Raw genomic sequence first — 24,450 nt, 5'->3', positions numbered from 1 at the left:
CCAGACTAGGTTCTAGTACCTTTGTTTTCACTATGTAAATTATCTGTCAAACTCTTTACAATCTACAATATGCCATTTTCACAGTTTTTATCCATGTCGACCACTTAGCCAGAGGTGGAATGTGCACCATGTAGCCTTTTGTTCTGGACAGCCATTGGTCCATACTAGAGGTGTGCCCTCTTTAGAGGACATTGGGTCTGCCCACGTTGTTTATATTATAGTACTTTATTTGCAAAAAGACTAGTTTATTAAAGGCAGGATTTTCTATTATATTGACAAGATATTCCATTGACCGCTCTAACAATGGAAATGCATGTCCTCAAAGATGGAAGGCAGGCCGGGAGGAGGCGAGATCTGGTGGTACCATTCTAGCTAATGAGAGGGCAGATACGCATGTGAACAACCGGCCATAGAGATAGAGGACTCATCTTTTATCATTGTCCATACTCAATAAATAATAGGTTACTGGATATATTTCAGTAGAGGTCTTTGGGACATGTATGTAAGTAGAATATGTAGTATCTAACTGGACTGGTGTCCATTTCCTCTCTATGGTGCTTAGTTATGAGACGGTGTGATGCAGTATTCCTCCTTATGGGATTATATGAGGCTATATCATTGTGCATTATTTAAAACTAGTTGTCTAGAGCAGGGTTTCCCAAGGAAGGAAGCCCTGTACTACTCTATCATATGAAATCACAACTACACACTGCTCTCTCTCTCTCTCTCTCTCTCTCTCTTTCTATCCCCCCATTCTCTGTCTCTCTCACTCGCTCGCTCTCTCTCTTTCTTGCATTATTTATTTCCTGACATCCACAACAAACAAGCTTACACGCATAAACATAGTAGATATTCAGTTTACTACACAGATTATACAAGCAGGCATACATTACTGTAGTAAATGCACTCTCGGGGATATGCCATTGAACCTACAGCAGCACATACAAGTAACTGCCAAAATAAAGGGAACGCCAACAAAAAGTGTCTTACTAGAGCGTTGGGCCACCATGAGCCGCCAGAACAGCTTCAATGCACCTTGGCATAGATTCTACAAGTGTCTGGAACGCTATTGGAGGAATGCGACAACATTCTTCCACTAGAAATTCCATCATTTGGTGTTTAGTTGATGGTGATGGAAAACGTGGTCTCAAGTGCCACTCCAGAATCGCCCACAAGTGTTCAATTGGGTTGAGATCTGGTGACTGACACACACACACACACACACACACACACACACACACACACTTTAAACCCCCTATGCTCCTTTGAGACCTCTCTTTCAAAGTAACTGAGCTCTCTTCTAGCCATGGTGGACAAAATAATATATAATGAACAAAAAGCTGAAATAAAAAATCCCAGAAATGTTCCATATGCACAAAAGGCGTATTTCTCTCAAATGTTGTGCCCAAATTTGTTTACATACCTGTTAGTGAGCATTTCTCCTCAATCCACCTGACAGGTGTGGCATATCAAGAAGCTGATTAAACAGCATGATCATTACAAAGGTGCACCTTGTGCTGTGGACAATAAAAGGCCACTCTAAAATGTGCAGTTTTGTCACTACACAATGCCACAGATGTCTCAAGTTCTGAGGGAGCGTGCAATTGGCATGCTGACTGCAGGAATGTCCACCTGAGCTGTTTCCAGAGAATGTAATATACATTTCTCTACCATAAGCCACCTCCAACGTCGTTTTATACAATTTGACAGTGCGTCCAACCTGTCTCATAACCACAGACCACGTGTAACCACGCCAGCCCAGGACCTCCACATTCGGCTTCTTCACCTGCGGGATCGTCTGAGACCAGCCACCCAGACAGCTGATGAAACTGAGGAGTATCTATTTGTAAGTCGCTCTGGATAAGAGCGTCTGCTAAATGACGTAAATGTAAATGTATTTCTGTCTGTAATAAAGCCCTTTTGTGGGGAGAAACTCATTCTGATTGGCAGGTCCTGGCTCCCCCACGGCTGTGCCCCTGCCCAGTCATGTGAAATCCATGAATTAGGGCTGAATGAGTTTATTTCAATTGACTGAATTCCTTCAATGAACTGTAAATTCGTTGAAATTGTTGCATGTTGTATTTATATTTTGACCCTAAGCATGATGGATGTTAATTACTTAATTAACTCAGGAACCACACCTGTGTGTAAGCACCTGCTTTCAATATACTTTGTATTCCCAAAGATTGTCTATTATATTGACAAGATATTCCAGTGACCGCCTGCCTTCAAAGATGGAAGGCAGGCGGGAGGAGGCGAGATCAGGTGGGACCATTCTAGCCAATGAGAGGGCAGATAAGCATATGAACAGCCGGCCATAGAGACAGAGGAATCATCTTTGTATCTGTGCCATTATAGCCTTAATGGCGCTGCCCATGCTGTCACAGACGCTATCTCCATTTTCAAGTAGTCCATTTTCTTCTTCTTCATTGTCTGATTGCTCCCAACTTTGTAATCCCCACCCAGTTGACTACTTTAAAATGGTGGAAGCCCTCAATGGCAATGTCCATGTTAAAATGGGTTATATCTAGCCCTCAATGGCAATGTCCATGTTAAAATGGGTTATATCCATGATGAGTCCTCTATCTCTTTGACAACAGGCACAGTCATTTTTTTTCAAAGTTGCCGACATGCCACGTGCGTTCACTTATATCAGTGCATTCGTAACAACCTAACCATTACAAAACTTAGAGTCGATCAAATAAGCCTCACGAAGCAAATTAGCAATTCAGTTTGATGACCAACTTCGACACTTTCTCATTGACCCCCCCATACAAAAATTCCTCAATTCGTCTGCTTATTTTCGTGGACAGATTTTGGGCGGAGTAAAACCTCTCGCTTCACCTCTTCCTCTCTTGTATCCCTCATTTACTCAAGTGTTTCCTTTATTTTGGCAGTTACCTGTACATACCCATCTCTGTATGTGTTCGTAGTATGACAATAGCTAGCTACATACATAGAGTACTGTATACACATACTGCTGATGGATTATGGGTGACAGATGGAGTTGCTGTGTAGATGGATCTGTAAAGTCATTCCATTAGTGAGTGAAGAATGTGGTGAGTAGGGGGTGATGTGAAGAATGTGGTGAGTGGGGGGTGATGTGAAGAATGTGGTGAGTGGGAGGTGATGTGAAGAATGAACAAACTCTCTTTAGTTAGATTTATTGAATCATTCTTTAAACCAAGGTCATCAATTGAGAACCTGTTTTTTATTTAAAATAACACCCTTAGTAGAGCGAGGTGGTGAGTGAGTGGTGACTTATGGTAATTTTAAATGAGTGGATGGGTGAACGAACTACACGCTGTATTTCCAGGTAGCACCATTTCTCTCTATGCATACGTAGCCATCCAGCTCTGGGACTGGGAGACTAGCGGTTAAGAGCGTTGGGCCAGTAACCGAAAGGTTGCTTGTTCGAATGCCCGGGACAAACTAGGTGAAATATCTGTCTGTGCCCTTGAGCAAGGCACTTAACCCTAATTGCTAAACTAAGTCGCTCTGGATAAGAGTGTCTGCTAAATGACTAAAATGTATAAGCAGACAGTCTAATTTAATGAACCCCTGATCTGCTTTCTATCCTGTCTGAGCTGTGGGATAAGATGTAATCATGGGGAGATAATTTGGAGCCCCCACTCCCTCCTCTCCTCTCCTCTACCCCCCATTTCTAGTCCTCTCCCTGGTGTTGTGTTGAATATTCATTAATCCCAGAAAGTTTTCTGATCTTTATTTCTCTGGGAAAGTTTTTTGTTGTTGATAGAAGCGGGAGAGCTGCTTATCGACAAGCAAGAGGCCAATCCACTTCTTCACTTCCATGATAAGCTCCTAAATAAAATGGTTTTCTCTGCGAGGAGAGAACACGCAGCAGCCTTAATTGCTGTCTGTAGATTTAGTGGGATCTCTATCTGAAGGTGCCTTCCTGAAGGTCAACAGGGTGAAGGGGAGAGGTGAACAGACCACCATTAATCACACCTTTTTGTGTGTGTGTGTGTGTGTGCGCATGCGTATGCCTGTGTGTATCCATTCCTTCCTCTCTAGGTCGTTGAGGGCTACCAAGGTGTAAACATCACCCTGGCAGATGAATCCTTGTCCTTTGCCAACACCTCCATGGTGCCAGCCCTGGTCCCTCTACCCACCATGGTGCCCTCTGAGCCCTGGGCGCTGGACCTGCGTCTCTACATGCTCTTCTTCCTGCCCTTCCTCATCCTGCTGGTGTTCATGAAGGACCTGAAGAACATGGCCGTCCTGTCGTTGCTGGCCAACGTCTGCATGGCCGTCAGCGTCATCATCATCTTCCAGTACATCACGACGGTAAGCATGTTGTGGTTTATACTGTTGTTGTTGTTTTGGCCAGGGGGGCTTTACTTGGCTCATCGCGCTCTAGCGACTCCTTGTGGCGGGCCAGGCGCCTGCAGGCTGACTTTGGTCGTCAGTTGAACAGTGTTTCCTCCGACACATTGGTGTGGCTGGCTTCCGGGTTAAGCGGGCGGGTGTTAAGAAGCACGGTTTGGTGGGTCATGTTTTGGAGGACGCATGACTCGACCTTCGCCTTTTCCGAGCCCATTGGGGAGTTAAATAGTGAGCATCTTTGGGCAATTACCAATTGATTGTGAACAATCTGGTGTCTGAGTGTGTGTGTGTGTGTAAGTGGGAACTGGGAAGTAGCTCCCTGTGGCCTGCATACATCCGCTGTGGAAGATCGTACCCTTTGTCTGTACTGTCTGCTTCTGTGAAACATGAGACTCCCTTGTATCCACTACACATTTTACATTTACATTTTAGTCATTTAGCAGACGCTCTTATCCAGAGCGACTTACAGTTAGTGCATACATTATTATTTTTCATACCCCCTGTGGGAATCGAACCCACAACCCTGGCGTTGCAAACGCCATGCTCTACCAACTGAGCTACATCCCTGCCGGCCATTCCCTCCCCTACCCTGGACGACGCTGGGCCAATTGCGCGCCGCCCCATGGGTCTCCCGGTCGCGGCCGGCTACGACAGAGCCTGGATTCGAACCAGGATCTCAAGTGGCACAGCTAGCACTGCAATGCAGTGCCATAGACCACTGCGCCACTCCTGTGTAGTGCTGAGCGATTAACCGATTTTTAAACTACTAATTTACCGGGGGTTTTTCTGTGAGCTCGATGTGCAGTTTCTGTAGAGATAAATCAGATCAAGCCTGAACTGTGCGATGTATTAGGGAGTTGTAGTTTCCAGCAGGCCAATATTCTACATAGTTTAGCGCAGAAATCGTGGTAATTAACTACAACGCTCGCTTAAACTTGTCCGGTCTGTGCGGAGCAGACACGGAGACTGAGGGAAGAGAGAGCCACGCGATGGAGAGGGATAGAGAGCAGTTGCTTCGCGAGTCTGAAAATACATCATCTAAGTGATCGATAGTTGGTATTCAGCAGTCATAAAAGTACCCCATGGAAAAAAAAGTATTAAAAAATAAATACTGATTATTTAAAAAATCTTTACAAAAGTTGTACCTTGGGCCTTTAATAGTCCTGTATTAGCGGACCGATATAGCCGTCTGTAGGATATAGCCGTGTGTAGGATATAGCCGTGTGTAGGATATAGCCGTCTGTAGGATATAGCCGTGTGTAGGATATAGCCGTGTGTAGGATATAGCCGTGTGTAGGATATAGCCGTGTGTAGGATATAGCCGTGTGTAGGATATAGCCGTGTGTAGGATATAGCCGTGTGTAGGATATAGCCGTGTGTAGGATATAGCCGTGTGTAGGATATAGCCGTGTGTAGGATATAGCCGTGTGTAGGATATAGCCGTGTGTAGGATATAGCCGTGTGTAGGATATAGCCGTCTGTAGGATATAGCCGTCTGTAGGATATAGCCGTCTGTAGGATATAGCCGTGTGTAGGATATAGCCGTGTGTAGGATATAGCCGTGTGTAGGATATAGCCGTGTGTAGGATATAGCCGTGTGTAGGATATAGCCGTCTGTAGGATATAGCCGTGTGTAGGATATAGCCGTGTGTAGGATATAGCCGTGTGTAGGATATAGCCGTGTGTAGGATATAGCCGTGTGTAGGATATAGCCGTGTGTAGGATATAGCCGTCTGTAGGATATAGCCGTCTGTAGGATATAGCCGTGTGTAACGATTTTTTTCAGCAACATGGTTCTCCCTTGTAGCCACTACACGTCTCCTGTGGAACATGGTTCTCCGGGCCATTTCCAATAAAGTATAGGGTCCATTGTTTGGCTATGGCTGGTCTTTACAATGAAAGATTGAACAGTTAGTGTCAGGGTGCACTTAGTTTCTATGAGCGATGAGGAACAACTTTTAAAAGCTTGTCTACTTGGACCGTTCTCAAGGTCATTCTAAGAATACAATTAGGCATTTTGGAGCAGATTGACATCAGATGTAAATGTTCCTGACGTGTGGTGTAATCCAGCGTTGATTGCTGTTTTAGATTTCCCACAGAAGGTTGTGCCAGCCAGGGTTGTGTATATGCGAGTGTGTGTGGCACAGCTCATCCCTCAGCTCTGTGTGTGTGTGGGTGGGTGGCAGGGCAGTGTTCCGGGCAGTGGTCTAGGTGCCCTTGTGAACAGCCCTCATCAATCACCAGTTGAATTATGTTTTAAATAGATTCATTAGGGCCCCTGTCAGTCGCAGGGCATCTCTGTGTGACGCGGTAGACGACGCGTCCACAGGGGAACACAACACTGCATCCCTAATTCACCATTAGGTCACCTAGCCGTCAACCCCACAACCTTTCTCCATTTTTCCTCCCTCTCTTTCTGTTCTGTCTCTTAATCTCTGACTGATGTGTTATGGACTCTTTCTCTTACTGTTCTTTCTTTCTTTCCTTCCTTCCACTCTTGCTCTGCGCCTGGGATTCTTATTTTCCTCTGTTCTCTCTCCTCTCTCTCTCTCTCTCTCTCTTGCTCTCTCGCTGTTTCACTCGGTTTTATCTGTGAGTCTTTTCACTGTGTCTCTGAGCCAGTGTCTCTTGTGTCCTTGGCAGTGATGAGGAAGTAGATTCTGTTCTATAGGCCCTTATGGGAGTAGCTCCTCTGACAGACTGTGTCATTGTCCTTGTTTTCCTAAACGCCTGCTCCTCTGTCTGCTGTCGCCCCTCTCTGACAGGATTTTGGGGACCTTCAGCGTCTCCCTCTCACTTCCCCCTTGGCCAAGTTCCCCTTCTTCTTCGGAACAGCCATCTTTGCCTTCGAAGGCATCGGAGTGGTAAGTACTCTTCAACAACTGGGACTCCATTTGTCCCAAACCCTTATGTACTTAGTAACACCTGATAGGTTCCGGCACTTATGTGACCGGCTTTGGATTGGCTGATGACTGGGGCCCACGGGCCACAGCTGCAGTTGAAAGCCTTGAACACTGCGTGGCTAAGAGAATGTTCAGGTCAAGGATAGCATTAGTGTTAATGTCATATAATTGATCCAGGGTGAATAGTGAGGATGGTGAGAGCATTAACCTAATTTCACCCTCAGAGGTGTCGTAGACAACCGGATGCATCCGGTTTTCTGGGGAAATGGAAAGAGAGCCTGACTTCCGCTTTTGGACGTTAACAAGGCGACACCACTCCATCTTAACTCCTCCTCCACATTTACTGGATTGGTTGAACAGTGCAGAAGAGAACCTCCCCCGGCAGTTAATTTTTTCTCATCAGGACCAGAAAGAAACGCTGCTCAGGTGTTTCTTTTATGCCTGCTACGTTAGGTTAACCTTAGCTAGGTTAAATGCTGACCTCAGATGAGGGGGTTGAAGAATGGAAAGGTCCAATGCTAACTCCCTGGTGAGAGGGTTAAACTGAGCTAATCAGAGGGTTAAGCTAACGCTAACCTTCAGCTGGAGCTGGGGATTCAGTGGGGATGGGGATGGTGTCCTGCAGATAAGGCTGTGTTTGTGTGTGTGTGTTTGAATGTGTCTGTGTGTGTGTGTGCGTGCGTGTGTGTGTTTAAATGTGTCAGAATGTGTGTGTGCCCGCCGTGGGCATGATGATGTATGAGGTGGTACCAGGGTGTATTGAGAGAGGGGCAGAGGAATGCACACTCACCGCCGCTAACCCATTAATCAGCCAACCGGCGGGCACAGGGTGATGGCCGACACGTCACCACGACAGACGGAGACGACAGTCAGGCCACTCCGGATCAGAACATCTCCCTAGAGAAAGAGAGAGGGAGGAGAGGAAGAAGGAGAGAAGAGAGTACAAAAAAAGAGAAAGGTTGTGGAGAGAATTGCAGACACTGCTCCTTCTCAGATAGGGATAGATGGCCAGGAAGAAAGAAAGAATGAAAGTAGTTAGGCCTCCTCAAGCTAGCCCATTCCACTTTCTCTCTCTCTCTGGGAGTGATCCACCACCATATGGGTTCTCTCAGTCACCCTGACAGGGTTATTATCCGCCTGGGGATTCGATATTCACACCAATCCCCTGGGATAAGCAATGGGGAAGGGAGAGAGCCGGCCTGAAACGTGTGTCACTGGGCCAATTGGGAATAACTGATTGGCCGGCGCTGCTGCTGCCAGTAAAAAGGGAACTAACCGAGAGAAGGGGTTGGGTTACATTTACATGTTAGTCATTTAGCAGATGCTCTTATCCAGAGCGACTTACAGTTAGTGAGTGCATACATTTTTCATACTGTCCCCCCGTGGGAAACGAACCCACAACCCTGGCGTTGCAAGCGCCATGCTCTACCAACTGAGCTACAGGGGTTAAATGCGGAATACACATTTCGGTTGAGTGCATTCAGTTCTGCAACTGATTAGGTATCCCTTTTCCTTTCCACATCTCCAGTAGGCACTTGACTAATATTATTTACATTTGACATTTTAGTCATTTAGCAGACGCTCTTATCCAGAGCGATTTACAGTTAGTGAGTGCATACATTTTTCATACTGGCCCCCCGTGGGAATCGAACCCACAACCCTGGCGTTGCAAGCGCCATGCTCTACCAACTCTACCAAGCGCCATGCTCTACCAACAGGAGGGCATAACTATGGTTCCTTCCAGCACTACAAACTGGGCCAAAGTGCTTTGGTGTGCTTCTCACTTACTGACATACCTTTTATCTGTACATTCTCCACCTGCCTCTCCAGCGCAGGGTTTATAAAGCAGAGAAATAGTTCAGCTCCCTGCAGATACTTTTGGAGCTAACGCTAATTGTGTTGGCTAGGCCAGCTAAAGGTAGTCTGTTAGGTGTTTTGGCTTTGGGCTTCAGGGTTTAAAGGAAGGTTATTAAGGTGGGTTGTGGGGGCCTGTTTCTTTCCAAACAATCATCTTAACCCCCTTTAATCCTCACCTTGTCTAATGATCTCTCTCCCTCCTCTCTCAAGGATAAACTAACAGACTGTAAGTAAGTATTTTAAGACGGTAGATTAGCCCAAGGCTGCGTGCTGCACCTTTGGATGCCTCTGCTTTTGATTCCAGGAAGTTTATAGGTAGCAAGTGTTTGGACTCTTACCTCTCACTCTTCCATCAAGTCGAGGGGCATTTAGCAGATGGATACAGGCCCCGGGCTAAAGTATTTTGGTGAATTTGTTCAAGTTTTCTCCTTTGGCTCCGGAGGGGGAGAGGGAGGGGGAGAGAGAGGGGGAGAGGGGGAGGAGGAGAGAGAGAGGGAGAGGGGGAGAGGGAGAGCGAGAAAAGTGAAAAAAAGGTAGTGAGGCACAGAATAATTTTTCTAATATTTGTTTAAAGAGAGACCACTACTCATGGATATTGAGAGAGCCTCCCTGGTCCTCTTGGCAGGTTATTTGTATACTGTGTAAATAGCCTATTTTGTGCAGAGAGAGCGAGAGCGAGATTTCCATTACTTTGATCTCTCCACTTTCCCTGAGCTTTGCTTTCTACTTGAAAGGAGAAGGCTTTGCTGCTTATTTTGTGTGGTCACTCTACAGTAGATCCACTGTGCACCAAGAGATCAGTTGCCAGTGATCTACTCCTCTGATTTACATAATACTGCTCTGGGATCCTCTGGGGATCAGTATTTTTTTCAGAAAGCCACTCTGTAGAGAGAGAAAGAGAGGACATTTTAAACTACATCTGTTAAAGGAGAAGTTTACTTTTTCTGAACCAAATCAAAATGCTTGTTATAGAAGGGTCCAGACACTTTTTTTTTGCAATTTCACTTGATTTTGAGAAACTTACCCCAACTTCCTCATTGCTAGTTCTGCAGTATGGGGGCCGCATATAAACATGAACAAAGGCTCCAAAAACACCCAAATACTTCCCTTTAGAAATGGCAAAGCTCCAAGTATAGTGATGCAGGTCTTTTTAGATGTTGTACACATGAAATTGTCATTCCGAACTTTATCCGCAATGTTATATTCCATTGTGTTGCGACTCGAGCGAAACCTCTATGTACAGCTGGATAGGGGAAACCGCTCTAGTCGCACAAAATGGAATATAACGTTGCAGATAAAGTTTGAAATGACACGATTTTGTGTCAGACCCTCAGGTTTAGAAATATCTGGTTTGCATTATCTTTCTTTTTTCTCTTTCTTGTTCTCTCTCTCTCTCTCTCTCTCTCTCTCTCTCCCCCATTCCCCTCTTTCCCCCTTTTCTAACAGCAATGTTGACCTAGTAAGTGCAGCAGGCAAAACAAGTTTTCCCTCTGCCTTGTGTCTTAATCTGTTTTCCAGAGCCCCCTTTCTCCTCCGTGGCTCACCTACCTGGCTCTATCGATTCCTTGTCCCTAGTTTCTTTCTCTTTAATGGCAGCTCTAGTCTTCTCCTATGGCCTGCTGGAGACACTCCTTCTTTTGAACAAAAATTCTGAGGCTGAAGCTTCAGCTGGCCAGCCTGATCGATTGAAATTCCAGAATGAGAAATGTAGCAGAGGACATAAATATTGCAATGAGGGATGGGGATTCGGCTCTTGCCTCAAACCAGGTTTTTATTGGGCTGTGGGTTTCTTAAAGGCTCTCTGGGGTGTGGAGGCTGACTGTTATGTACAGTGGCTTGCAAAAGTATTCACCCCCTTGGCATTTTTTGTATTTTGTTGCCTTACAACCTGGAATTAAAATTGTTTTTTGGGGGGTTTGTATCATTTAATTTACACAACATGCCTACCACTTTGAAGATGCAAAATATTTTTTATTGTGAAGCAAACAAGAAATAAGACAAAAAAAACAGAACTTGAGCGTGCATAACTATTCACCCCCCAAAGTCAATACTTTGTAGAGCCACCTTTTGCAGCAATTACAGCTGCAAGTCTCTTGGGGTATGTCTCTATAAGCATGGAAAATCTAGCCACTGTGATTTTTTTCCCATTCTTCAAGGCAAAACCGCTCCAGCTCCTTCAAGTTGGATGGGTTCCGCTGGTGTACAGCAATCTTTAAGTCATACCACAGATTCTCAATTGGATTGAGGTCTGGGCTTTGACTAGGCCATTCCAAGACATTTAAATGTTTCCCCTTAAACCACTCGAGTGTTGCTTTAACAGTATGTTTAGGGTCATTGTCCTGCGGGAAGGTGAACCTCCGTCCCAGTCTCAAATCTCTGGAAGACTGAAACAGGTTTCCCTCAAGAATTTCCCAGTATTTAGCGCCATCCATCATTCCTTCAATTCTGACCAGTTTCCCAGTCCCTGCCGATGAACAACATCCCCACAGCATGATGCTGCCACCACCATGCTTCACTGTGGGGATGGTGTTCTCGGGGTGATGAGAGGTGTTGGGTTTGCGCCAGACATAGCGTTTACCTTGATGGCCAAAAAGCTCAATTTTAGTCTCATCTGACCAGAGTACCTTCTTCCATATGTTTGGGGAGTCTCCCACATGGCTTTTGGCAAACACCAAACGTGTTTGCTTATTTTTTTCTTTAAGCAATGGCTTTTTTCTGGCCACTCTTCTGTAAAGCCCAGCTCTGTGGAGTGTACGGCTTAAAGTGGTCCTATGGACAGATACTCCAATCTCCGCTGTGGAGCTTTGCAGCTCCTTCAGGGTTGTCTTTGGTCTCTTTGTTGCCTCTCTGGTTAATGCCCTCCTTGCCTGGTCTGTGGGTTTTGGTGGGCGGCCCTCTCTTGGCAAGTTTGTTGTGGTGCCATATTCTTTCAATTTTGTTTAATGGTGCTCTGTAGGATGTTCGAAGTTTCAGATAATTTTTTATAACCCAACCCTGATCTGTACTTCTCCACAACTTTGTCCCTGACCTGTTTGGAGAGCTCCTTGGTCTTCATGGTGCCACTTGCTTGGTGGTGCCCCTTCCTTAGTGGTGTTGCAGACTCTGGGGCCTTTCAGAACAGGTGTATATATACTGAGGTCATGTGACAGATCATGTGACACTTAGATTGCACACAGGTGGACTTTATTTAACTAATTATGTGACTTCTGAAGGTAATTGGTTGCACCAGATCTTATTTAGGAGCTTCGTAGCAAAGGGGGGTGAATACATATGCATGCGCCACTTTTTCGTTATTTATTTTTACTAGTTATTTTTTCCATTTCACTTCACCAATTTGGACTATTTTGTGTATGTCCATTACATGAAATCCAAATAAAAATCAATTTAAATTACAGGTTGTAATGCAACATAATAGGAAAAACGCCAAGGGGGATGAATACTTTTGCAAGGCACTGTAATGCTAATACATGCACTGTGCTTGGCTCCTGTACCCAGCGCTGCCTGCCTCTGTGCAGGAGGTGAGCGCTGTAGTGGGCTGATTGAGCCTTGCTCGCTGTAGGTTTCTGTATAATGAGAGTTCATCTAATGGCCCTGGCCAAGTTTGGAGAGTTTTGAAACCACTGGCTTACTCGTATGTATTCAGACATGCGTACATATAGACATACACATGGCTACCTACACCCACAAATGCATATGCAGGGGTTCTTAGTAATGTAGGCTACACTCTCTTACTTATCGATATTCATGGAAACCCACTGTTCAGTGATATACAATGCCATGACATATGTACACAAGCACATCCCAAGCTCATTTTGACATACAGTGGGGAGAACAAGTATTTGATACACTGCCGATTTAGCAGGTTTTCCTACTTACAAAGCATGTAGAGGTCTGTAATTTTTATCATAGGTACACTTCAACTGTGAGAGACTCCAACCTCTCCACAATGGCCAAGACCAGAGAGCTGTGTAAGGACATCAGGGATAAAATTGTAGACCTGCACAAGGCTGGGATGGGCTACAGGACAATAGACAAGCAGCTTGGTGAGAAGGCAACAACTGTTGGCGCAATTATTAGAAAATGGAAGAAGTTCAAGATGACAGTCAATCACCCTCGGTCTGGCGCTCCATGCAAGATCTCACCTCGTGGGGCATCAATGATCATGAGGAAGGTGAGGGATCAGCCCAGAACTACACGGCAGGACCTGGTCAATGACCTGAAGAGAGCTGGGACCACAGTCTCAAAGAAAACCATTAGTAACACACTATGCCGTCATGGATTAAAATTCTGCAGCGCACGCAAGGTCCCCCTGCTCAAGCCAGCGCATGTCCAGGCCAGTCTGAAGTTTGCCAACGACCATCTGGATGATCCAGAGGAGGAATGGGAGAAGGTCATGTGGTCTGATGAGACAAAAATAGAGCTTTTTGGTCTAAACTCCACTCGCCGTGTTTGGAGGAAGAAGAAGGATGAGTACAACCCCAAGAACACCATCCCAACCGTGAAGCATGGAGGTGGAAACATCATTCTTTGGGGATGCTTTTCTGCAAAGGGGACAGGACGACTGCACCGTATTGAGGGGAGGATGGATGGGGCCATGTATCGCGAGATCTTGGCCAACAACCTCCTTCCCTCAGTAAGAGCATTGAAGATTTGTCGTGGCTGGGTCTTCCAGCATGACAACGACCCAAACACACAGCCAGGGCAACTAAGGAGTGGCTCTGTAAGAAGCATTTTAAGGTCCTGGAGTGGCCTAGCCAGTCTCCAGACCTGAACCCAATAGAACATCTTTGGAGGGAGCTGAAAGTCCGTATTGCCCAGCGACAGCCCCGAAACCTGAAGGATCTGGAGAAGGTCTGTATGGAGGAGTGGGCCAAAATCCCTGCTGCAGTGTGTGCAAACCTAGTCAAGACCTACAGGAAACGTATGATCTCTGTAATTGCAAACAAAGGTTTCTGTACCAAATATTAAGTTCTGCTTTTCTGATGTATCAAATACTTATGTCATGCAATAAAATGCAAATTAATTACTTAAAAATCATACAATGTGATTTTCTGGATTTTTGTTTTAGATTCCGTCTCTCACAGTTGAAGTGTACCTATGATAAAAATTACAGACCTCTACATGCTTTGTAAGTAGGAAAACCTGCAAAATCGGCAGTGTATCAAATACTTGTTCTCCCCACTGTATGTGCATACAAAAACAAGCATTCATGGCATGCCTATTTACACCCACTCAAACTCCAGTCTCCACATATGCAAACACACTTTGTCTCTGTCACACACTTTACCCACTCTGCCTCTGTCCAGTGTGATGTATGAACAGATCCACAACCTCCTTTCGCATGCACACACACGCTATACTCTGGCCCAAGACTAATGGTGGAGAGAATCTGCTTAGGGTAATATAATATCATACAGCTGTAATAGAATGTAAAGTGATCATGTTCTGTGTCTCACTGGTAGCATGGACCTTTTCTCTCATTACAAGGGGATTGTGGCCAACCAGAGGTCAGCAGTAGTTAGTTGAGTTCTCAACCTTTTGGCATGAACACAAAATAGCCGTTGGGTTGCTGTGGTGAGAGAAAGACGACACAATGACTCAGGTGATTGGCTTAAGGCTGCTACTCCTGACATGATTTGTTGCAAGGCGCTGTTGGCGGCAGGCAATTGGCTGAGAGGCAATAGCTGGCTTGGACTCCCTTCCCCACCGACAATCCCATATTGCCCTCTTTATTGCTTTAATACTAAATTGCCATCAATTAACATTTAATTAACCTTTAATTGATGACGAATTAGTTGGATAGGTCAACGAAGGAGAACTGTTGTAATGACTACAGGCGGAGCGAGAGAGAGAGGCTGTTCTTTAGAGTTATGTGTGACTACTAAATCTGCCTGCATATTAGCCGCTCGAGTGCTAAGGTAGTGGCGAGCGAGAGAGCATGTCTAACCGAAGGGGAGAGGGGGGCTGATGAACGTGATTCAACCTCAGTGTTGTGTCGGACGGACGCCTTGAGAAATAAATTACTTTTCACTTTGATTTTCACTGTCAAGAACACATATAAAATTTAATCACTTTGATAAACTTCAAGTAGTTTCGTGTCCTCATTGAATCTTTTTTGTTTTCTAACCTCTCTCAATCTCTGACCTTGTCTGTTTGCTTTCCTTCTCTCTCTTTCTTTTCTCTTTCTGATTTGCCATCCTCCTCTCTACCCAGTGTACTTCTTTATCTTCCCTCTTCTCGCTCACCCTCTCTCTCCCTCGCTCTCCCTCGCTCTCTCTCACTCTCTCTCACTCTCCCCCCTCTCTTCCCAGTCTTTATCCCTCAGTCTCTCCCCCTCTCTATCTCTCCTCCTCTCCTCCATCTCCAGCTCTCTCTTTCCTCAGTCCACATCTATGTCTCTGTATGCGGCTGCTCCTCTCTCATTAGTGGGCTGTTCCCCAGGCTGAGAGGTCAGTGTTATTAGCTTGTTAACTGAACCACCTGTTGTTCTTAGCTGAATGCGGACCAGCTGCCTATCCAATGCTGCAGTCTCACACACCCTGCTTGATGTGGTGGTAAGAAGGCAGGGGCTCCTGGCACGGTGGCTTTGGTCAGGTCTCTTAGATCAGTGGAGTTTTGGCATGTTACTTCTCTGGCTCTGAAGCACCTCAGTCACTGTTGGAGTCTTGGCTGGTTGGCCCTGTTACGGAGTTAATGTGGTTTGAGAGCAATGTGTCTTTTGAGATGTTTTGTTGTGAGCAAGGCAAGGTTCTTGGACAGGTAGCCAAACAGGAGAGGCCCTTTCCAACTTTTTATTGTGATTTAGATGTATCCACTAACTCTTGACACAGAAATCTATATTCCTGTTGGCTGTGTGCTTTCATACCTTAGTCTAATAGTGTTCTGTATGCATAATCAGAGACCAGGTCATTGACGTGTTCCCCATCCCTCTGTGTCTGTTAGCCTTGTTTGTGCTGCAATTCTTCTCACTTCGCTGCCAGACGAAGTCATGAATCAACAAATCAAACAGCAGTCAGAAACCCATCGGCCGCATCAGGAGGAGCGGTAACAAGCCCCTGTCAAGAAGTGATCAGTCACAGCGAACAAGGGAAGAGGGAAAGAAAAATAGATCCGTTCCTTTGAATATGTATGTGACTTTGACAGCCAGGTTTAAACCTGTTCAAATGAAACTGTTGTTTACCCAAATTAGAAAGCATCCATATTTTCTCGAGGTAAGGAGGAGAAGAGAGAGCGGGAAGAGAGGGTGAGAGAGAAAGAAAGAGAGGAAATAAAAGAAAGAGAAAGGGTGTCTGGGGATCTAATTATGCCACGGTCTCTTTATGTGGAGGTTTGGTGATGAATGGCGATCATTAATCCCGCTGCCCAGATCGAGAGGCGTTCCCGGGGCGGAGAGCAGTTCCTCAGTCTGTGTGTGTGGTACTAGCAGTGATAATGTTCCCTGCCACCCTGTCATGCAGCATCCCTACGGGGCACGAGCCAAACGGCAACACCTCAAACATCCAACACCCACCCTCCCACTCACCCTGCATCCCAACTCTCCTCATCCCCAGCAAAAACGGAGAACTTGGTAAACTTCTGGGGCTAATGTAGGTCAGAGACTAGTCCTCCTAGCTGCTCTGTTATCATTCTCTATGCCAAGGGTTTGTTATTCAATAAAAGACTGATGATTTTAATCTTTTCATAGCTTTTTCAGATCTCAATACTTTGTTTTTCGGGGCACTGTTTCCAAACTTTTATTCAAGATAGTAATGTATTTTTCTTGTATTACTTTTATTATACAGCATTCCTGTTTTCTTGACAATTTGCGCTCCCTGTGTGCGTGTGTGTGTGTGTGTGTGTGTGTGTGTGTGGCAGGTTCTTCCTCTAGAGAACCAGATGAAGGAACCGAAGCGGTTCCCCATGGCTCTGAACATAGGGATGGGTATCACCATCGTCCTCTACGTTGTCTTGGCAACGCTAGGCTACCTCCACTTTGGTGACGACATCAAAGGAAGCATAACCCTTAACCTTCCTCACAACGCATGGTAAGCCCCATCACATAAACAGGAACATGGTGTATAGTTTACTGGGGGGGTAGACTTCTGCAGAGGCTCCAGTGAATGGTGTGCAGGCGAGAGAGGGAGAGAACTAATTTATTTCCATAATGCGGTAGGACACAGTGTCTGTTAGTGGACACGGTGTAGATGGCTGGGTGGCTGGCCTTTTTTAAAGGAGCTTGTTGTAAAGAGAGCTAGAAACAAATTGACCTGCTCTGCCTCCCAGTAAAAGGTTTCTCTGATCCTGTAGAATACAGAGAGGTTAGGGTGGCCATCTCAGTAGGATGGAGCAGTGCTGACATGGTGAAGGTATTGTGTGTACTGTGTATTTGTGGTCAATGTTCGACTGTGTAATTGTGTGTGTGTGTGTGGTTACATCATGTTTGATTAATATTTGCGTGTGTCAAGAGTATTACATGCTGTCTCCACTAGGCTTGGGCCGTATCCAGATTGCTCTACCTTCATACCGACCTTGTGCCATCCCGACATATTTGGTAATACCGGCACTAAACACAAGGGGCCCTTTTTTCAAACCCCACTGAGCCTCTGTAATCAGATGGTTAGCAATGCTAACAATTACATGTAAGATTCCATAGCGAATGGTAGCAAAATGATAACAAGCGCAATGCGATAATGTTATGCAGTCTCTGACAAACTATTTGCAGGACAGCCATCCCAGCTCATAAACTTATACAAGTAACTCAAAAATGCTACTCACAGTTTTCTGCGTGCACAAAACCTATATTAGACAGCAAGGATCTTGATCCAGGAGGGGATTCTCTGCTGTTTTTTAGAAGAAGCTAACCACTTAGCTAGATAACTAGCTACTAAATTAGCAAACCAAATGCACAACTGAAGAGCATTTAGCACATTTTAGACAGGTAACTTAATAGGTAGCCAAGCGGTTAAGAGAGTTGGGCCAGTAACCGAAAGGTTGCTAGTTTGAATCCTTGAGCCGACTAGGTGAAACATCTGTCTATGTGCCCTTGAGCAAGGCACTTAACCCTAATTGCTCCTGTATGTCGCTCTGGATATGAGCGTCTGCTAAATTACTAAAATGTCAATGTAAAATAAGATATCTAGTTGGCAAACATTTTAATGTTGTGAATGCCATTCTGTAACTAGGTCAACTGGCGCGTGCTGCACAACAGTGAGTGACTCACAAGGCTCCGGTCTCTCGTACGCAATCTGTTTTATCTGCTAATGTATTGTAAAAGTTGACTGCAGGTATTTACTTAAAAAGTTTTCACATTTATTAAAAAACTTCAAAGAAATAGTTTCAGCGGTATTGATAAACCATCCCGGTATACGGTATACCGTCCAAGCATAGTATGGATGTAGTGTGTGTAGCTCTGTGATTTGTCCTCTTTGTTTGAGTCGATGTGAAATGTGGGTGTGTCAGTTATCATGTTGTATTACTGTAGGCCCAGCCCAGTGTAACATGACCAGACGAGGTATGCCATGGTGAGTTATCACGTTGTATTACTGTAGAGGTCTGCGCGGGACTGATTTATTCATCCCGCTCCCGCCTGCACCAGCAGCCGCACCCCCGCCCGCTCCTGGTGGCTTTCTGTCTGACTCCCACCCGCTACCGCAAGAACTGGTCCCGAACCCAACCCAAGTCCTGCAAACATGTTGCGCCCTATAGGCAATATCAAAATGCGAAAAAATAACCTAAGAAATAGGTTAAATTACCAGAGATTTTCATGTGGCCCATTATTAGGCTATCAGTGTTACTGGGCTATATCAGCCAATAGGCTAGACTTAGTTTGAAGATAGTTGAGTTTGAGAGACTTGCACTTTCTCTTGAGCTACGTTTTTATAGCCTACCTTTTTAGGAGTGGGACGATCTTCAGACGGAGACAAATACGGGTGATCAGTATTTATTTCTAGGCAATGTAGTAAACTATATAGCCTAATCATATTTAGGAAGTACATTTCCTAGGAACGATAACTGCCCAGTGCTTCTCCGCCCATGCATAGGCTATAGCAGTGGTTCCCAAACTAGGGGTCGCGACCCCATGTGGGGTCACCTGATATGAAAATGGGATCTAAGGAGAATTTACAAAATCATGAAAAAATATATACAGAAAAAAGTATATATTATAATATTGTCTTTGTATCTCAAAATCATTGTGTAATGTGGTTAACCTTAAACATCTAAATTGCAATTATTCAAATTTAAAAGATAAAATTCAACCAGAGAGTGCTCTTAGATCATGGGAAAGGGCCGCACTTGAATCATTCCCATGGTCAATGGCTAAGGCCGCTAAGCTATGAAACCACACACTATTGCAGAGACTTTGATATTACTGGCCGCAATTGATATGGTGAAAACAATGTGTGGGGAGGCAGAGGCACAGAAACTCACATCAATACCTTTGTCAGATAACACTGTTAAACAAATAATGTATGCTATTGCTAGCAATCAATAGGAACATCTGACTGAACGACTCTAAAATTCCCCAGTTAATGCTCTCCAAATGGATGTTAGCGGTGAGGGCCGAGATGCCCATGCATTGACTTTTGTTCGCTATACATGTCGGGGGATGCTATTCACGAGAACATATTGTTCTGTCTCAAGATTCCTGAGCATGAAACGGCACAGGGGATGTTCAGTGTGCTACATGGCTTTATTGACGAAAAACAGATTCCATGGGATTGAATGGTGGGCTTTTGCACAGATGGGGCTCCATTTATGGTGACGACTGCTCACCTCCAACGCTTGGAAGAGCACTTTGGGATCTACTTCCCAATCCGTTTGACTGTGATCCTGGCTTAGTTGAAATGCCGGTAAGTGAAATCTAACAGCTAATTGAGCTGTCATGTGACCGAATGCATTCACGGGTCACTACGGAGGAGTTTTGGTTTTTGACTGCCGTCTCCCTCTGAGCATGAATACCACGTTCAAACAGCTTGGAACTCGGAAATCTCCGACTTCAGAGTGTTCAAGACAACTGTGCACTCTGACTGGGAAAAATCGTTTTGAACGGTCATCCAACTCGGAATTCCAACTCTGGAACTCGGGCCTCTTTTTAGAGCTCCGACTTTCCGACCTGAAGATCACTGATGTCATGATTTCACCTCGTATTTTTCAGAGTTCCCAGTTGTCTTGAAATGCGCCATAAAAATCATGGTACCCTTCGCCAGTTCATAACAGTTTGAAGCTGGATTCAGTGCTCTCGTATGCATTAAAGCCAAAAGTCGGCTGTTAATTACATAATTGCTTTCACATGCTTGGGGTCGCGAGAATTTTCAAATATCAAAATGGGGTCGTGGTGCCAAAATAGTTTGGGAACCCCTGGGCTATAGCCTACTCTAATTGAAACCACACACACACCTGATCTTGCACATATGGCTACTGAACTTCAAATCACATTTTATTGGTCACATATTTAGCAGATGTTATTGGGAGTGTAGCGAAATGCTTGTGTTCCTAGCTCCAACAGTGCAGTAATATCCTGCAAAATCGGCAGTGTATCAAGTACCTGTTCTCCCCACTGTATATACAGCAGTAGTTGAATAGGAAGGCATTGACTAGAATACAGTATATACATATGAAATGGGTAACTTGAAGCAGCAGGAATGATGAGACACTTGCACTTTCTCTTGAGCTACATGCACCGTTTCGCACTGCTTTGCGACAAGCATGGGGACTGGTCTTGATAAATCAATCAGATGTTATATTCTCACAGAATCTCTGTTTGGGTATTGGTTAGTCTACAATTAGGGTGATTATTTAGCTCTTCACTCGCGGTCGCTTAGTAGCCCAGGCCTAGTCCCGCTCGGTCACGTTGGACAGCGCCATGCATAGGCACATACATAGGCTACTGTAAAATGCATTTTCGTTTTTCTTGGAATAGAAACACCATAATATTAAGCTACATTTCTAACAGTATAAACAGCACAACAAATACAATAATAATTTACAAACAAATTATAATCAATCCCATATAGTCTGTTCTAACAAAAAAGGTTTTAAAGTCTCTAGTACAGCCAATATTAAAAACAGTCATGCATTCGTGAATTCAATCGCTTTAGCCGACATGTTGCGGTTTATTCATTGTTTAATTAATCAAGGCTCCCTTTGTTATTTCGTTTTATAACTAAAATGCTTGACTGTATTTTATAGACATGGATGACTTGTATGCTGTGTGATGACATGCACGAATGAATGATTGATTGATATACTGTATATTGAAGTAGGCCTTTTATGCCAATAAGTAAGTAATGCTAAAACAGCTACAGGACTCTTAGGCCTACAGCTCCATGTCATTTCAATAACTTAGCTTCTCAAAGATGCCCTCTGGTGGTCGAACTAGCATTAATGACAACAATGGCTGACAGTAAAATACTATGACATCACGCAGCTTTTAAAGGAAGAACCACTGTAGGATATAGCCTACCTTTTTAGGAGGATGATTTGCAGGCAGAGACAAATAAATGGGTAATCAATATTTCTTGAAAATGAAAAGGCGCAACGCTCACCTCAACTTGCGTTGATTAAGTGCCCTCTTCTTTCCATTGTCAATATTTATTTACAGACACTGTAGTAAAGTGTAGTCTAATCATATTTAATTTAATTTCCTTGGAAAGATAACTGCCCCGTGATTCTCCGCCCATGCATGACTATGCTATTATATTGAGATCACACATACAAGGCACACTTGATCTCGCAAGCCCAACTAGGAGAGGAGCGGTAGGCTACTAAACTTGAAGCAGAGAATTCTGAGTGTGTGTGAATAATGCAACAAAGATGTGTTTTTAATACAATAGGTAGGCCTAGGCTAATGCATACACAGCAGAAGTACAACCGTTTGCAAATAATCTATGGGACAAAAATAAATACAAATCATCCCAAAGTTGTCTGTCTGACCGCCTGCTCCCAACCATGAAAAATGCTAACCGCGCAGCGATGATCTCTGTCGGGACCACAGGTGTGAAAGTAGAAATGTGCTTTAATTGCCAAAGTCGTTTGGGTCTCATTTAATTAATAGGGCAGGCCCAAATGTAATTAGACAGAGGGGGGACTAGCATTACGTCTTTCAGTTGATTGATGACTGCACATTTCATTATCCCTCATGTTTGATAAACGCAGCTTCATCAAGTGCCAGCCAGACCTCACCTACACACACGCACACGCACACGCACACACACACACACACACACACACACACACTAGCATCCATGTACAGTCACACACACACACCCTAGCATCCAAGTACATTTACCCTCACACATCTCCTTGGCGTGAACTTGTGACAGCTTTTGTAAACATATGATATTTGCGAAAAAGCTCATGCCCCCCAAGATGCCCTGTGCCTGCATAAAAATGTCAACGTGTAGTTTTGATTTACATTTTGGTTGAAGTTGTCAACTAACGTGAATTCAACGTGAAATCAACATAAAATGTCAGCCATGTCATTGGAGTTATGTTAAAAGTTGGGTAAAAAAAAACGAAATTCCCTTACTTTAATTACTTTTTGCAAATCCAATCAGTTTTCCACATTAATTCCACATTTTTTTATGAAGTGGAAATAAAGTCCATTCAGAGAGCCTGGGGGCCAGGGGCAGCAGACACATTTGTTTCCACCATTTAGAATAGGGAAGTGGAAATGTAGTGCATGGATCATATCTGCTGGCCCAAGATAACTAGCTGCCATTGCTTGCATGCATGCTGAACAGGAGCCAAGATGGAGAGGCTTTTCAGTGGCGCCCACTGGAGAAACACAGTGGAGTGTGCAACTGCCGGATAGAGTGGCTCTGTTGCTTGTGTCTATTCCCCCATGCAGAAATGATGAGCTTCTGCCCTCAGTCTGGTGTATACCATGAGTCTCTCTCTCTCTCTCTCTCTCTCTCTCTCTCTGTCTCTCTGTCTCTCTGTCTCTCTGTCTCTCTGTCTCTCTGTCTCTCTGTCTCTCTGTCTCTCTGTCTCTCTGTGTCTCTGTGTCTCTGTGTCTCTGTGTCTCTCTGGCTCTGTCTCTCTCTGGCTCTGTCTCTCTCTCTCTGGCTCTGTCTCTCTCTCTCTGTTTCTGTCTCTGTCTCTGTCTCTGTCTCTGGCTCTGTCTCTCTCTCTGGCTCTGTCTCTCTCTCTGGCTCTGGCTCTGTCTGTGTCTCTGTCTCTCTCTGGGTCTCTCTCTGGGTCTCTCTCTCTGTCTCTCTCTCTCTCTCTGTCTCTCTCTCTCTCTCTGTGTCTGTGTCTCTGTCTCTGGCTCTGGCTCTGTCTCTGTCTCTGTCTCTGTCTCTGTCTCTGTCTCTCTCTCTGGCTCTGTCTCTGTGTCTCTCTGTCTCTGTCTCTTACTCTCTGTCTCTCTCTGTTTCTCTCTGTCTCTCTGTGTCTGTGTCTCTCTCTGTCTCTCTCTCTGTCTCTCTCTCTCTGTCTCTCTCTCTCTCTCTCTCTCTCTCTCTCTCTCTCTCTCTCTCTCTCTCTCTCTCTCTCTCATTCATTCATTCCAATTTAAGGGCTTCATTGGCATGGGAAATGTATGTTAACATTGCCAAAGCAAGTGAAGTAGATAGTAAACTAAAGTGAAATAAATATTAACAGTAAACATTACACTCAGAAATGCCAAAAGATTAAAGACATTTCAAATGTTATGTGTATATATACAGTGTTGTAACAATGTGCAAATAGTTAAAGTACAAAGGGGAAAATAAATAAACATAAATATAGGTTGTATTTACAATGGTGTTTGTTCTTCACTGGTTGCCCTTTTCTTGTGGCAACAGGTCACAAATCTTACTGGTGTGATGGCACACTGGTTTTTCACCCAGTAGACAAGGGAGTTTATCAAAATTGGGTTTGTTTTCAAATTATTTGTGGATCTCTGTAATCTGAGGGAAATATGTGTTTCTAATATGGTCATACATTTGGGAAGTTAGGAAGTGCAGCTCAGTTTCCACCTCATTTTGTCTTCTCTTTAGAGCCAGGTCTGCCTACAGCGGCCTTTCTCAATACCAAGGCTATGTCTCTCTCTCTGTCTCTGTCTCTGTCTCTCTCTCTCTCTGTCTCTCTCTCTGGCTCTGTCTCTGTCTGTCTCTCTCTCTCTCTCTCTCTGTGTCTCTGTCTCTCTCTGTCTCTCTCTGTCTCTCTCTGTCTCTCTCTCTCTGGCTCTGTCTCTCTCTCTGGCTCTGTCTCTCTCTCTCTGGCTCTGTCTCTCTCTCTCTGTTTCTGTCTCTGTCTCTGTCTCTGTCTCTCTCTCTGTCTCTGGCTCTGTCCCTCTCTCTGGCTCTGGCTCTGTCTGTGTCTCTGTCTCTCTCTGTGTCTCTGTCTCTCTCTGGGTCTCTCTCTGGGTCTCTCTCTCTGT

At 44.7% G+C, this 24,450-nt stretch overlaps 1 protein-coding gene across 2 annotated transcripts in view; it reads left to right on the top strand.

Moving 5' to 3' along the window:
* Window positions 1-24,450, top strand: part of slc36a4 (solute carrier family 36 member 4) — a 181,823-nt gene that overhangs the window by 24,041 nt on the left and 133,332 nt on the right. For both annotated transcript variants that reach the window (XM_041876836.2, XM_041876835.2), the window contains exons 8-10: window positions 4,036-4,308; window positions 7,113-7,211; window positions 16,962-17,131. In XM_041876836.2, coding sequence (XP_041732770.2) covers window positions 4,036-4,308; window positions 7,113-7,211; window positions 16,962-17,131 — 542 coding nt within the window. The remainder of the gene's footprint in view (window positions 1-4,035; window positions 4,309-7,112; window positions 7,212-16,961; window positions 17,132-24,450) is intronic.

The sequence above is a fragment of the Coregonus clupeaformis genome, chromosome 5 (genome assembly GCF_020615455.1).
Source record: "Coregonus clupeaformis isolate EN_2021a chromosome 5, ASM2061545v1, whole genome shotgun sequence".
NCBI classification, from domain to species: domain Eukaryota; kingdom Metazoa; phylum Chordata; class Actinopteri; order Salmoniformes; family Salmonidae; genus Coregonus; species Coregonus clupeaformis.
The sequence above is the reverse complement of the archived record's forward strand: the minus strand, read 5'-3'. Positions and strand labels throughout refer to the sequence as shown.